At 52.6% G+C, this 15,592-nt stretch overlaps 1 protein-coding gene across 11 annotated transcripts in view; it reads left to right on the top strand.

Moving 5' to 3' along the window:
• Nucleotides 1-15,592, top strand: part of EXD3 (exonuclease 3'-5' domain containing 3) — a 290,826-nt gene that overhangs the window by 201,744 nt on the left and 73,490 nt on the right. Inside the window, exon 21 of one of the 11 annotated variants that reach the window (XM_056351781.1) lies at nt 9,514-9,903. The exons of the other annotated variants lie outside the window; for them this stretch is intronic. Within the exon in view, the coding sequence (XP_056207756.1) occupies nt 9,514-9,636 (123 nt within the window). The 3' untranslated portion in view covers nt 9,637-9,903. Of the gene's footprint in view, nt 1-9,513; nt 9,904-15,592 lie in introns of those variants that run through there. 11 annotated transcript variants of the gene reach the window in all.

The following is a 15,592-nucleotide window of genomic DNA, read 5'->3' as shown; positions in this document are numbered from 1 at the left end:
GTGGAAATCAGGATGTTCAATGGAGCCGGGTTAGGGAAAGGGCTCCAGCCCTCCTCTTCGGGCCAGTGCCTCTGAGAGCAATGGTCAGATTACTGAGAGGAAAACTGGAGAGGAGTCTGGTGTGGTCTCTTCAGGACTGAGCCCGTGCTCAACCTTAGAGGTGACTGAATGAAGTCTGGGGCTCCTTGCTGCAGGTCACAGACTGGCTCTGCTGTCTCTAGTTGCTCTTCCCCTCTTCCAAGTCAGCAATGGGAGAGACTGTGAGCCTTGCCACAGCCCCAGCCCATCTGCCGAGTGTGGAAACTCCTCTAATGCTTTCTCAGCTGCACCCATAGACCATTAACAGAAATAAAAGAGCTGGTGGGTGACCTGATTTGAGAACTGTGGTGATGCATGGGGCAGGCCAGAGCCCTGCCCATCTTGCCACCACTGGGTCTGCAGGTAGGTGGGAACATCCTCTGGAGACAGGCATCAAGGACATGCAGGGTCAGGATCTGAGTTTGGAGGTGACACATTTGCAGCTGTTTCTGATTGCAATGGGAAAACTCATAGCTGGGAAAATCCCTGTCAATTGGTGGAAATTCAGATCAAGAAGATTAAGAATGGGAGCACTAACATGCCCAGATAAGCCATTCTTTTCTTGAATGCTCAAGTATGGACTGGACAGAGTAGGAAAACCAGTGTGTACAGGTGGGGATGCATAAATCTTCCAAACTTCACATGGGAGACAGGATTCACGGCCAGCCTGAGCCTTGCCTCCCTTGCCCACCACGCTCCCAGCCTGCTCCATGCTGGGTGGGCCTTGGGATGTTGCACCAGCAGATGCACAGGCTGGCACCAAGAGCCTGGATGTCTGACTGCAAGCAAAACCCACCTTGACTCAGTGTGCATCGCTTTTTCTCCTGTGAAACAGCTGTGCATGTACCTCTGTGGGAGCTCCTGAATGTGTAAGCCGCTCGTTGCAAGCTTTGCCTGTACGGCGCTGCCTCTGACCACAAATTATGAGCATTTAACCAGTCGGGTTCGTTTCCGTTCCCATGCTGCCAGTGTAGTTCTCTTGGTGCAGGTCAAAAGGCACGGTGCTGTGATTTGCAAAAAGCCCAATGACTTGACATTTCATTCTCGGTGGGAGGGCGGGTGCCCCGTGCAGAGGTGTGGGGAAAACAAACAGAGCAAAGCTGAGAGGAGCAAACACAGGCGGGCATCTGGGACACCAAGCCCTCGCCCTGGGGCTTCATCCAGCAACTGTTACCTATGATTAAGAGTCCATATCAATCTCGATGTCATGAAAGTCACCCAGACCGTGAAATCCCCATGTTCGGTGTGGAAATAAGGCATTTGATGCATTTTTGTTTGAAATGCGTTAAATCTGCATTAGAGGGGCCACGGGGAGTGTTTGGGCCTGGTTGGCCAGGAGGAATCGTGCCGTCTCACTTCCCTGGCGGAGCAGGGCACGCAGATCCAGCGGTTCCTAACGGCTCATCCATGACAAACTACAGAAATCGCAGAGACGTTTGCCACGGTCAGCCTGTGAAATCAGCCTCCTCTCTAGGAATGAGAAGCCTCCATAGCCACGATCCAGGGCTGCCCGGCTGGCCACAGCTTCCCTGCCAGAGAGCAGCTCCCAGCAGCGGCCAGGCGGGCAGGGAGGCAGGGCAGGGCTGCACAGCCTCCAGTGTGCAAGAGGGATGGGAAGGCAGAGTGAAAACAAGAGGCTACAGGAGTTTGATGTCCCACTCCATTAACCTGGCACTTGCATACATGGTGGGAAGGGGGTTTAAGCACCCGTGACCTTTCATTCACGGGCTTTGTACAGCGTGGGCTGTAAATCCACTCTTTGGGTGAGACTCTCTGCTGGCAAGTATGATGTGTTTTAGCATTCAGATCACCCTGGACACGTCCCCAACTGTTCCAGCCGTCCCTTGGGCTCCCTGCTTGCACCTGCAGCCAGAGGGGAAGCGGTGGAGCTCGTGCTGGAGGAGCTGCTTGTCGCTGCAGCAGGGCTGGGGGGCTGCCCTGGGTTTCCTACAGCTCAGCTTCTTGCAGCTACGATTTAACAAACGTGCTGATGGATAACTCTCTGGAGTGCATTTTCCTTTCCTTTCTACAGAATCTCCCAAACTCAGCAATCCCTTTGACAGTTCCCACTTGTGGAGCAATGATGGAGGGGGGGTGTCCGAAAAAGGGGCACGTTGGAGAGGCCAGAAGCAGATCCCTCACCAAGCACGGGGGCCTGGCAACATTTGTTTGTGCGAGGTAGAGTTCTCACGCTCTAAATATACAATCTGTGATAAGGGAAGGGAAAAAGCCCAGCATGGAAATATTCCTTCTGTAAGAGAAATAATTCGCTGCTGCTAAAAATATATGTTCATATTATTCCTGCCTTGGTCTCTAGCTTGATGGGAGAGAGTGCACGCAGGCTGCCCTCAGGGGACTCGGCTCCGCAGCGCAGACCCCGGGCGCTCGGGAAGGCTGTGTGTCCGCTGGGGCTGGAGGGATCGCAAGGGGGAGGGAAGGGGCTCCTCGTCTTCGCCCTGGTTTATCATCCCCATCTCTTTCTCAGGGCAGTAAAACCGTGATACGGGGTTACCCTGAAGGTCATAGGAAGTAACCTCTAAGCAGGTGCTGACAGTGGGAAAGGAAAGTGATCCGCGGCGTTCCCAGAGCAGCTGGGAGCCCGTTCCCAGCCCCGGCTGCGTGGAGAGGCAGGAATAGCTTTGTTCAAGGGGGACACATGTTTGGATCGGTGGGATATGTGTAATCCCTTCCTGTCTCATCTGCAAGTGTCCCGGGCCTGGTGCTTCCTTCCCTGATTGCTGCTCCCGGGACCCTGGGTCCCCATTCGCAGCCGCTTCCGTGCCCGCGGGTGAGCGGAGCCCAGCCGAGCCGAGCGGCTGCCCTGCGGGGCAGTGCCGGATTTCCCGGGGACAGCCCCCAGGCCAGGACACAGAGCCTGCCCTGCCTGCCCTGCCTGCCCTGCCTGCGCTCTGCGGGACTGAGTGAGGAATGAACGGTGCGTGCTGCTGCCACGGCCTCGGCTGGCAGATCCTGGCACAGCTGTCGTGAAGCTGGTTAGGAACAACTTTGGGAAGCCATTCCTGTTAGAATTGGGTGAAATCTTGGGCATTTTATTGCAGATCTGTCTAAGGAGCATGGTAGGTGGATACAGTGGCTGCTCAGGAGCAGGTTGTATCTCCTGTTTTGAGAATATGGTCAAGGAACTGATCTGGCAGAAGACGACCTTGCTGCTGTGGAGCTGTCAGTAATGAGAAACCTTAAACCCTAGCAGACCTTGCTGCAGGTTTTGTGACTCATACATTGCCTTGGCATTGCTTTTTCGATTCTCAAACAACTCCTGCCCCATTTGAGGCCAAATAGCTGTCCCCAGAGCATTCCCTGACCATTATTTGTGAAGTTGCATTGAGTTCCAGGTAGGTGATCATGATAGGAGATGGTAACAGCATATTTTCAGTTCAGAATCCAGCAGCTGGACCACTTGGCAGAGAAAACATCAGTGTAAAGCCTGAAAGATGCCTCTTTTTAGTACATCCTTATTCAGGCCCCTTTTTTGAAGCTGAAACATACCATTAAGGATCGAGCATGTTCATAGGCAAGACCATAGCCAAGGTTATTTCAAGAAGGTAATGCGAAAAATCTTTGCTGCTCAGATGTGCTCCTGAAGGCCCTTTGCAAGCTGTGTGCTGGTCACTGCGCGTGGGTTTGAAGCATTGCTCGCTTTGCCAGGTGAGCTGACAAAGAGCAGCGTCCATGACTTGTGCTGGCTGGGGCTACAAACCCTGCCCAGTCTGTGCTTCATCTGACCAAGGTGGGTTTCAGAAGGCTCTTGCAAAGCCTGGAGGACAGCTGCAAGGGTTTCTCCTCTAGATTTGCTTAAGATACATGTGATGGCGGTGGAAGTGCTGCTGAGAGCTGGAGGCTCAGAAGACCGTGTTTGGTGGTGCAGAGCGTGTTGCACCATGGCCTGGTCCCATTGCCACCTGCCGTCACCCAGTTGTGAAGGCAATGGGGAGGGACAGCCATCATGCGTGAGCATGGTGGGGCAGCACGTAGGCTTTGCCAGGAGTTTGTAGAAGAAATGTATATCCATGAGGTGTGGGTTGGATGGTCTTATCTCTATGGTTGGACCTACAGCAATAGCACAGCATGTTTTAGCTCAGGTTAAGGACCAGGAGAAATGCAGAACGTCAACCCCAAAGCACACGTAGCGTCGTAGCGTCGAGCTGTTCCCAGTGCATCTCATTATGGACTTCGGGGGACGGTCTGTGAGGACGTTTCGCTTGCAGGGCCTGTTTGTGCAGCGCTGGCTGGGTGAGTCAGAGCCTCGTATTGACCTTAGCAGGGAGCTGCAGGTTTCCTTCTGGCCTCGGCGGAGCCTCCGGGACTCTGCCTCCGCCCTGACGGGGCATTCTCTCCCCGCAGGCTGCCCGATGTCCATCCTGGCACTGTGTCAGGAATGTGTATGTGCTGGGCAGGCCCGGCAGGGTGGGGGAATTGCCACCAAAAGAAAGGGAAAAGCTGCCTCCTTGTTTTTCCTGCTTCAGACCCTCTCCCATTTCAATCGCTGGGAAAGGCAGGGTTCAGCCTGGCTCAAGGTTATGTCCTTCTGGTGCCTGGCCCCGGGCCAGCAGGCGTGAGAGCGAGCTAGACACAATAACAAGTATGTCAAACACAGGATCACTTCCCTGCAGACCGAGCGGGTGTGCAAGCAGCACTGGGAAGGGATTAGCAGAACAGGCCTAGCGGTAGGGCTAAAGCATGTCAAAGCTATTAAACAGATTGCTTTTGCTAAGTATTCTTCCAAAAAAGGGAGCCTGCTACCTCTGCACGACCAGGTTTTGGTGTGCAGAAGTTCTGCCCTGTCAGTAATTCTGCTGCTGGCTGGGATGGGGTGAATTTGGGTGATTTTGCAGAGCCTGGGCGCAGCCTGCTTTAAGCCAAGGAGACAAAAGGGATGGCTACAGCTTTTGCTCAGCCCTTGATTTAGGCAACCAAATGCTGGCGATGGCCCATTCTGCTCCCATCCTCAAGTGCAGGCAGGATTTGTCTTTTGGATGCGTTGGCTTAATGCAGAGGTTGGTCCTTGGTAAGAGGTGAGAGCAAACTCAGGTCAGCTGCTGCCCTAGCAAGTGAGAATAGCAATGCAGCAGCACGGATTATTGAAGGTCAGTTTAAAATAGCCTTTCTCTTCCTTAAAACACAGGGAAAATGAAGTGGATCTCCACATGTGCAGAGGGCGACCAGGATGATTTATTGGTGGCTGCTTGTCACTCGCTGCTCAGCCTGCTGCTACTCTGCCAGGGAGGATGGCTTTGCTGGGGGTTTGGATAGATTTTCTTTTCCTTTCTCCTGTGATGAAAATGTTGGCATTTCTCAGTATGGATGGAGTTTGTTTTGGGAATGGAGCTGAGGAAGAGCAGAGGTCCTCTCCCCTCCCTCTGCCCTCTGATCACTGCCACACTGGGACCAGCCAGCATGCTGCTGTGTGGCTCACGCCAGCCCTCACCCACAAGAGGAAAAGCAGGCAGGACAGTTGTGGTTTAAGGGGTGCTGCTAACTGGAGTATTTGGGATAATTAAAGAAAGACAGTGAGTTAGGTGGTGAGAAGGGATTGCTCAGAGATTACCTTCCAGGCTCTATTAAACCGTCACTTTCATGTTGACCTCACTCGAACTGTGGGCTTATTTCTCACCTGGTTCCTGTAATAGCCGCCTGCCTCAGCTGGAATGAGAGGTAACAGTTGTCCACTGTCCTCCTCTTGCTGAAGGGGAAGTGTTGAAATGTCAGCCGTGGCATCAGCAGTCACACACAGCAGCGGTGACTCTGTGTAGTGGGACTGCTCCCTCCGTGAGCCCGGCCAACCTGACACGCCAGTTGCGCATTTTGAGCTTTGCTTTTTGCAAATGTGCAAAAAGACGGGGAGAAGGCGGCGGTGAGCACTCAGATAGCTCAGTCCCATACCCGTCTGCCAGCTGGCTGGCAAGGCCAGGAGACTGCAATTTGTGGAAAATACAGACATCTGCTGCAGAGAGGTGCATTTTTTCATGCACCTTGCTGCATGACACTTCTGACAGTTCAGTGCATTTTTTTTCTTTAATTGCTACTTGCTTTCCTGCCTCCCCTCCCCTGCTAAGAGGAGATGGAGCCCAGGGTGGTGGTGCCCTCAGCACATGGCAGTGACACACTGTGCCACAGGGAACGTGTGGGTCTGGGAGCATGATGGCTTCGCACCCAGGGAATGGGGGGTGTGGCATACCCAGGTTGACAGGAGTTGCTGTGCCAGAGCCAGGCCTGGGCCTGCTTGAGTGTCTGAGCCTCACGGTGCTGCTGAGGGTTAGGCCTTTTGGGGAGGGTCCTGGCAGCTCTTGAGTGGGTGCCCGCAGCCGTGCCCAGCATGCCACCATGCCTGAGGAGGCAGCACGTGCCCTTGCATTTAGCAGAGGAGAGGCTGAGCCAGGGCCCATCACTCTATGGTGAGCATCTGGTGAGCCGCCACGACCCACAGGGCAGTCCCATCTCATTTGCTCCTTGAAAGCACTTTCAGACCAGTGGGTCAATCAAAGACCCTGGTGAAGTCAGTCTGGCTGCACTGCAAGCCAAACCCTCTGGAGCCGCAGCTCCCACAGACGTGTAGCACCGTCTCAGATATCCCACCATCCTGCTGCTGTGAAGGAGCGGCTCCACTGGTGCATGGGATTTGAACCTGGAGCCACAGCCACGTGCACTTGGCACGTCCTTCTGCCCTGCCTGCAAGCGACTCAGTGCCGCTTGGAGGTAATTCAAGCTGCTGCAGCACTGTTGCATTGCAGAGCAGCCCCCAGTATGACAGCTTGCACCCCAGTAGCAGAAAACTGGCGATGCATGGGGGTGGCTTGCCTGCCAGTAACCCCGGCCCTTGGGCACCTTGCTGGGACCCAGGTAGAGCAGGGTTAATGTCAGCGAAGTGTCCCTGTGCAATGGCCTTTTTATCTGATGCGATCCAACAGCATTTCCTGGTGGAGTGGTTTGCCAGTGGTTAAGGCTGCTTGGCAGCGGAGCAGAGAGGAAGGCTGGAAGTAAACACAGGCGCTCTTGGATCAGTAGCTGGGAAAAGCAGCGAGAAGCTGCATGGGATTGCCGTCTCCAAAACCTCCTTGTTTCCTTGCCTCACAGACAAACGGCTTCCTGGCAAGGACAGCACACACTGCGAGGCACTGCGGCAGCACTGTCCCGGCCCACTCCCCTGGCATGGCACGGCACGGCATTTCCAGCCACTCACATGGATGAGGGACATGGGGCTGTTTTGAGCTTTGTGAGGTTTTTGTGCCCAGCTCCATGAGAGCCTGCAGAAAATCCCAGGCTGTTGTTAACTTACAGCATTGATCTGTCTTGGATCAAGAGTACTGGTCTGCACTGGAGCAGTAACAGCTGCATCTATCATGCCAGGGACACGGAGACATCAAACCTGCCACTGAGTCCTCTCTTGGAGGACACCCACCCTTGGGTGTACCGCTGCTCCCAGCAGGGTGATGACTGGGGGATTTTGGTTACTAAGGTTCCTATTTTCTAAGCTTTCACCTTTCTCCTTTGAACCAGATACCAGTTTGAGCATGTCCTGGGGTGTCAGAATGAAGGCAAGAAATGTGTTTCTAGATCCCTGCCCCTCTGGGGTCGGGCAGGAAGACAGTGGAATTTTGAGCAATCAGAGCTGAGTCATTAAAGAGGACCTGACCCTCCCACAGCACTGGGCAGCGAGAGCAAGACCCTGTCCCCAGAGCTCATCTTGACCAGCAGCAGCTGCGCTGGGCAGGTGGAGGTGTCGGTGTTGGGTTTGGATAGACGATGGCACGGACATGCTGCTGTGGACTCACCAGCAATCACCTCACCTCTTCAAGCTTTTCCTCTTTTCTACTTCCCAACAAAAAGCAGTGCTTTTTGTGGCTTCTCCATGGATTTTGATGAATGTAAATGTACCAGACTCCAAGGTTCACAGATCAGAGATTTTCTTCCAGATACGAGACAGCTACAGAAATGTTCAACACAAAGTAAGGAACGGGAAGTTGCTTGAGTCCACTCAGCTGAGTGTGTCTGCCAGAAGGGTTTCCCAAATAATGAAACCATTCGCCTGGTTCTGCTGTTCTTTGTCCTGAACTCTTTAAAAAAAGCAGGGAAAGAGAAGAATGAAGATACACAGTTTGAGGCTCCTCTTAACATCTCTGGTTTAGATGATATATCTAGTGTTTGGCTACAGAAATAAATAATCACATGGAACCATAGCTGAGGCTTGGGGTCTGAACGTTGCTCTGCGCTTCACTCTGGTCTGCGCAGAGATGGAAAGCAGCCACCCGAGCTAATTCAACAGAAACACCCTTCGTTTCTCATGGAGGCATGGGATAAAGAGGAGCCTATTTCCTCCTCCTGAGCTTCCCACTGCAAGGTCAATAATCACAAAATGCACCAGACTGGAGGGTACTGGGATCCCAGTCACAGCATTTTCCATGTCACAGGCTTGTTCTGAAGCCTCTCGGTAGCTGTGAATGGAAATTGATAATGACTTCACTGGTTTGCAATGTGGTCGCTGCCGGCCATGCGAACGGCAGCCTTTATCCTGGCAGTGAGTTTGCCTTAGATTCCCACTGGGGCCTCTTTTGAATTTTGTGTCTCGGTGCAGTTGGCTGATTTCATGTTTCCACTGTCTCAGCTCTTCTCAGCTCTCTATATCCATGGACTTTCCTGGATTTTCCCTGGAAGGAGAGTCCGACCTGCTGCTTTCCCTTCTCTTACATGCCATTTCTGTTTCAGCCAGACGCTAGATGTATGAACAACCAGTCCACATTTTTGTGTGAACGTGCTGGCAGCTTGGAGGTGAAGGTGCTGTGCTCACTGAGCTATTGCAGGGCACTGCAGCTACCACAGGCCATCCCAATGGACACTGACACTGGCCATTGGTGTCATGCAGAGACTAGTACTTGAGCCATCGAGACTGTTTGGAAGTTGATGTCCTACATGGGTGATGTGCTGGCTGCTGAGCTGAGCACTCTCTTTCCAGGTATCACTCCAAGAAGGGATGGGCTCATCTTTGCTGTCCTGCAGAAGTCCAGCAAGGCCACATCAAGCTGAGCTCTTTGCTCGCCCCAGGGGACGTAAGATTTGGGCTTTGCTGGTGGTGTGTGCAGCATCCTTAGGAAGGGGGTGAGATTCCCCAACACATAAAGTTTTTGAGCCAAGATCAGATGCCTCATGCTCCATCACAGCCTACCAGCTGGATGCTGGTACCTCTTGCCCTGCTCTGATCTGTGCCAAGCAGGATCTGTTCAGCTTGTTAGTGATCCCCAGTTCCTCAGTCAGGCTGGGGGGTGTCCAAGGAGCCTTTGTTCAAACACACAAACCAAGAGCCACTAGTAGAAAAGCTTTTTGTCCTTAAATATCAAGGCTTCTGTGTTTATTTAGAAAGAGTGTAAGGTTCTGTTTCTGCAGCAGTTCCTGAGCGCTGTGTTACTGAGAGTTTCCCTCCAGGTTAACATGATGGCAGGGGTGTTTGGAGGAGCCAGGCTGATCCCAGACGTGCCCATGTGTCTCCCAGGCAAGACGCAGCTGAAAGACGCCGCGGCTGGGGGAACAGCATCCTTTTCAGACTGAAACAGCATGCGCAGCATCCTTGTGCTTCAGAGGAAAATCCAGGCCTTTCCCTGTTGTTTCCACCGCAGTTTGGGTGTCAAGGATTACAGCTGTACCCTCTGGTTACCAGCAGTCTGCCCAAACCCAAGCCCAAGCCTTGCTCGAGTCTGTCTCTGACTTCCTACCACTCCCACTTCTTCCTCCGGGGCCCATGTAGTCCCAGCCGAGTGGATGTTCACAGGCGATCTTGCCAGGCTCATGGATCAAAATAAAATATTTGGAGACTTAGGTTTTTCATGAGCATGTTCCCTGAATCTGTTCACAGGAGGAGCCAAGTCCCTGTGCAGAACAGCCTCCTCCTTGTTGCAACACGCACATGCTTGCCTTCAGATTTGCATGTCTGAATCCTTACTCACACCTCAGCGAGGCTCAGCACCATGCCTCTGCCTGGGAACAGGATGGGGGACAGGGCACCCTGCACTTTAGGGGAGCAACGTGGGAGTGTGTATCTGCATTTTGGGGTGAAGGGAGGATGTTGCGCTTCCTTTGATGGGAAAATGAGTGTCAAAGCCTCTTGCAGCCCATACGCTCGGGTTCCTGCCTCGCTGTGGATTCCTGTCTTTGTGCATCGGTGCTGGAATAGCCTCCTGGCTGGAAAACAGCTCTTGACAGGAGCAGCAAAGAGAGCTGGAAGCCTCCCATGGCAGTGCCAGGAGAATCTGCAGCACTTAAAGCTTCTGTCACTCCTTTCACAGCTCATGCCCCCGTTCGTGGGAGCTGGGGCTGCGGGAGGTCCAAAACAACACAGCTGTGGATGAGCAGCATTAGCCAGTGTCCCAGCCAGTTGTGCCAAGTGTTCGCAACAGGAATTGAACTTTCCTTTTCGGCTGAGTGCTGTGAACCAGCTTGGAGTGCAGGAACCTCTGGTGTGGCTCTAGCACCAGCCCTTGGAGGCTCTCGAGCTGCTTTCTTGCACTGGTTAATGAGCTCTCTCCATGCCCTTGAAAGGCAACCAGTTTGCTATAGCTGCTGGCAGTGCTAGGGAAACTGAGGCACATGGTGGTAAAGGGATGGCTCTGGGCCCTGTAAGGTGCCAGGGTTACTGTATGTCTCTCTTGGCTGCCCTTAGCTGTTAGTCCCAAGTTATTTATTCAGTGTGTGACCTTTACTGCTTTCTATAAACATCACCGTGACTATAATATGTCATCAGGCTCTGGCTGTTCCCTGAACTTGTGTCAGACTGTTCCTGAGGAATCTGATTCTGTTTTTCTACCCAACATGGACATAGCCCAAAGGCCCTGGGACTTTATGAATGGAGGGATTTCACTGCCTACAAGATGCAGTGTGAGGTTCCAGGTCAATCTGTGAAGTTGAACCAGGAGGAAATGTCAGTAGGGAGCAGCCTCCGTGTGAACACCCCAGGTCCCTCCGCTGCTTTGGGGATTTTGCTTGGATTTCTCCATCCAAGAGCCCTTCCTGACATCCTTCGGCATCTTGCAGAGGAGGAGGATGTTGCTTTGACTCCTGGTCCCGTGAAGTGAAGCACGGAAGGTGCATGGCCACCCACATCCTATAGGTGTTTAACTCTTCTGCTGCTGGGTGCAGAGAAGTTCTGTGTTAAACTTACTTCACTTCCAGGTGCAGTGTTGCAAGAGCTGGAGTTTGTCTGAGAAGTGTTTGGGGTTTCTTCCCCCAGTAAGGTAGTGAAGGGAAATTTTGGGGAGGAAGGATCTCCCGCGAGCATGCAGAGAGGAGAAGGCAGGCAGATATTACCTATGGCTGTTAAATTCTCTCACTGGGGAATATCCCTCCGATGCAGTTTGCCTGTTGCAGGATCGGAGCTGTGGTGCAGACATGCAGAACAGATGTGCTGCAGAGCTCCTCACGCTGCAAGCGGCCAGGGATTAATGGACAATGGACTTGTTGGGCTGGACAAGCCCTTCCAGCCCAGTTCCTGCCCGTCCAGCCAGTGTTGCTATGCCCATAAAGCACTGCGATGGCTCAGAGAAACTGCAGACACAGGCAGGTTGCTGTAGCATGGCAAGAGGTTGGTGTGAGGCTGGCAGGTTGAGAGGGGAGTGAACAAGACGGTTGTCCACCCAAGGGCTGGCAGCAGCCAGTGCAGCGCTGAGCACACTGTGGGCAGCCCTGGTTGAACAGAAGGAGATGGTCAGAATGGTCTTTCCTCCTGCTACAAGGACTAGCATTGCCCCAGCATCTCGGGTGCCCATCGGATGTGCGCCCTGTGACGGGGACGAGCCCTTTGGAAGTGAGATCCCTCCAGCACTGCGTCTCATGCCCTGCTCTTGGCCGCAGTGCGAGTTTGGGAACTCCTGCAGCCCGATACCGTGTTCCCCCAGTGGCTGTAGTTCCTGAGAGGCCATCACGAGCCTCACATGAAGGTGTCCCTCAGTCCAGCCGTGAGCAGAGAGGCTGTTGTGTGTGAGGTGGGGGTGGAGAACGAGCTTTCTGGCTTCACTGACTTTGTAAATAGAAGGAAGTAGGAGAGACTCAAAATCTCTGATTATCTTCCAAGGGGACTCCCATCCCCTCCAAGGCATGTCTCAACTTCCCAGCCAAGGCTGGAGCTGTTCCAAGGGCTGAAATGTTTCTCATCCTCATTTGAAGCACTTTCCTTTGCTCCTCTCTGGCAAAAAAACCCTCACAGGTAGTGAAGCCCTGAGCCCTGGTGCACGAGCAGCCTGCGGCCGGAGCATGCAGCTGACTTACAGGCTCCCATTTCTCTCCCTGCCGGTGGGGAGAGCCATTCCAGGAAAGGTGCTCCAGAGGGGTGACTTTATGCAGAACCACAGGTTTGGAGTCCTGCTCCTGGGGGCTTTGCTCTCTGCTCAGGGAGCCGTGGTATCTGCAGGCTGGGTGTGTGGGTAGGACCCTCCGGCAGTGCCGCTGCCACACGACAAGCCTTTGTTGGTGACTGGGGCAGCCTTCCTCCAGCAAGGCGTGCTTGTGCAGAGCTACGTCCCAGGGCACGTTCTTAGGGTTTCCCTCCTCCTACCTACCTCTTCCTTCCAATTTTGTGGATATTTGTGGGTTTGCACTAAAGGCACTCTGTGCTGCACAGCTCGGCAGAGCCTCAGTCTGCTTTAGAGAGTGCCTGAAAGGGAAGATCTAAAAAGGGTAGTGATGATTATCGAGTTCTGTTTGATTCCAGGATTCTGCCCCTGGAGCTGCCCTGGGCCAGCTGGGGCAGACACCGCACCTGCCCCAGTTGCTCCTCTGACAGCTGGGTATGGGCTCTGCACTGCAGCGGGCCAGAGGGATGGAGGGCTTTAGCTAATGAGCTAATCATCATTCCCTCTGGCAGGACATCTCTGCCCACCTGCCAGGACCGAGGGAGGATTAACCTCTCCTGCAAAGGCTCCCGCTCCCCCAGCCCAACACAAACAGGATGGCCAGTGGCCCTGCAGCCAGGAACACTGAGTCACCAGCAGCTCCCTCCTGCTGACACCAAGCCCTGTCCCTTTCCCATGGTGGCTAGGCAAGGTCTTGAGGAGCCACAGGGACAAAGAGTGGGCTATGGGGCTGGTGGGTGGCAGGAGGAGAAGCTGCTGAGGGCAATCAGGGAGTTCACAGGAAACAGAGAAAAGACCAGTACCGAAAAACAATTTTTGCCATATTTGTAAAGCAAGCAAGTCTGAAAGCAGTGCAGAATCCAACCTTGTCAAGGTTGTTAGAGGAAATGGCAAAAGATGGTTTGCACAACTCTTGGAAACTGTCCAGCCATATAAATGAAAAGGGAAGCAGGAAAGAAGAAGTGGGGCTGGTATGTGCTGAGGATGGGACAGAGACAAAAGATATTCTATGTATAGTCCTGAAAGAAACAAAATGGAAACTGTGCCTGGGTTTTTGGTAGCGATGGGATGCTGGCCAAGGGGAGAGAGGCAGGATGACAGGTGGCGATGTATGGGAATGGGAAATGCCGCAACCAACATGGAAGCAGTGGTCGAGGATCTTTGAGCATGCAAACAGGTAGGACCAGCTAGCTTCTCCACCAGAAATGAGAATGGGCTGGCACAAAGCTGAAGTCATGGAAGAAAGATTTGTAATAAATCTGTCAAACCACAGGGGTTGGATGGTTTGGCTAGAGAACAGCAAATAGAGGTCTATTTATTAGGGCAGGGAGAATGTGTTCTTGGCACGTAAGTCTATTAGTATGAATTTATTATTATGCAAAGCCTTAGAATAAACATTAAAATAGAGAATAATTAAGAACATGGAAAATTTATAGGATGAGGTACCGATTTTCTGAAAGTAAACGATGCCACAGTAGATTAAAAACCTGATCTTCTTGACAAAGGAGACAGGATATATCTAAGTTGTCTGGCCTTCAGTAAAGGAGAAGTATTAAATCGGTTGGAAGAGGAAGGTGCTGGGCTGCAAGAACCGTGCTAGATGGGTTTCTCAAAAATCAGCCTTGGAAATTATGTTGTTTCACATTGTAATGGCCTTGGCACAAAATGTAGAAATTGCTAATGAAATTTGGTAATTACCTGTAATTGGGAATCATCATCAAAACAAAGGAGTTGGGGGAAATTACGCACAAAGAACTGGATGCCCTTCAGAATAGGAAAACAAGGAATGAGATGAAATGACAGAGTCAGGGAGTCATGCATGAAGGGATGTGCAGCTTGGATTTCGGCTCTGGTGCAGAGCCGACGATCACCTGAATCGCGACAGACTCCAACAATGCGAAAGGCACGAGTCAGCGTTGAGTCAGTGGAAAAGGGCAGAGGAAAAGAGGAGGGGAAGAAGCACTACTGCCCGTTTCTGCGTGATGCATATCGGATTTGGAGCCCATTGTGTATGATGTTGTAGAAACCGAGTACGTGGCACAGAGATCCTGCTTTTGGTTGTGTGATGCTGTGATGGGGCCATCTGCGGCCCCCGATATCCTGAGTGTGTTTGTTCTTGAAACCTGGGAGGGCTTCACTCTTCCATGCCCTGCTCTCCTTTCCATCTTGCAGGATGTGATTTCAGGGGGTGACCTGACTGAGTTTAGGTCATCACTGCTGACAAAGAAGGTGCTGCTCCATCCACTCCTCCTTGCTGTAGTCTGCTGAGCTCAAGCAGTCACTGAGGCTCTTCTGAGCAGCCAGGAAGCCAGTTCAGTGCACGGCATTGGCACAAAACAGACCTGGCCAAAAAAAATAGGGGAGTATTTCCATGTTTGCAAGGTGAATGGCTCCTGTGTGATCTGAGGTTGTGCCAGGACCAGTCCTAGGGTGTGAGCAGGTGCTAAGAAGGGTTTGGGGAAGGGGGGCTCCTGAGTTGTCCCCACTTGGCAATGGCGAGCTTTGATGCTGGCTCTGTTGTGCCATGAAACTGTCCCCTGAGCAGCAGCACCCAGTGAGTGGCCAAGGCTGGTTCCTGGACTGGGATGATCTTTGTTCTGAATTTACCCTGTTCAGGTTACCCCCTGTTTGATGCTGTGTCCAGTTCTGGTCCCCAACAGATGAAATCACATGGGAGCTGCAGGGAAATCTGTGGGCAAATCAGGGGAGTGATGATGCTGTTGTACAAGAGGAGAGCTAAAAGAGGCTGGAGTGGTGGGCTAAGGAAAGGGGTTGGCTGCTAGGGGCGATGCGCATGTAAGGAGAGAGGAGAGATGTGGAGCTAAGACAACAGTGCTCAGGAACAAAGGTGCAAAGTGCCATGAGTGAAGCCAGGCTGGAATTCAGGAGGAGGCTCCACATCCCTTAGAAAGTAGGTTTCCACACCTTCTCCCTGTGTAAAAAAGCCCTAACTCAATTCCTGCAGGAACAAAACCCAGCCTCGGTAATGCAGCAAGTGCCTTCCCATCCTCGCGCTGGGGACCACTGGTGTGTGTGATCTCCTGTAATCAAGGTCTGACTGTGCAGAAGACAGGTTTGCAGGTTTTCTTTTGCCTTTGCCAATTAAAATTAAAAATTATGCTTCTACTCCCATGGTCGCACCCCTCGATGTGTCCGTGCTTGTG

Source organism: Falco biarmicus, chromosome 9 (assembly GCF_023638135.1).
Source record: "Falco biarmicus isolate bFalBia1 chromosome 9, bFalBia1.pri, whole genome shotgun sequence".
Lineage (NCBI taxonomy): Eukaryota > Metazoa > Chordata > Aves > Falconiformes > Falconidae > Falco > Falco biarmicus.
The sequence above is the reverse complement of the archived record's forward strand: the minus strand, read 5'-3'. Positions and strand labels throughout refer to the sequence as shown.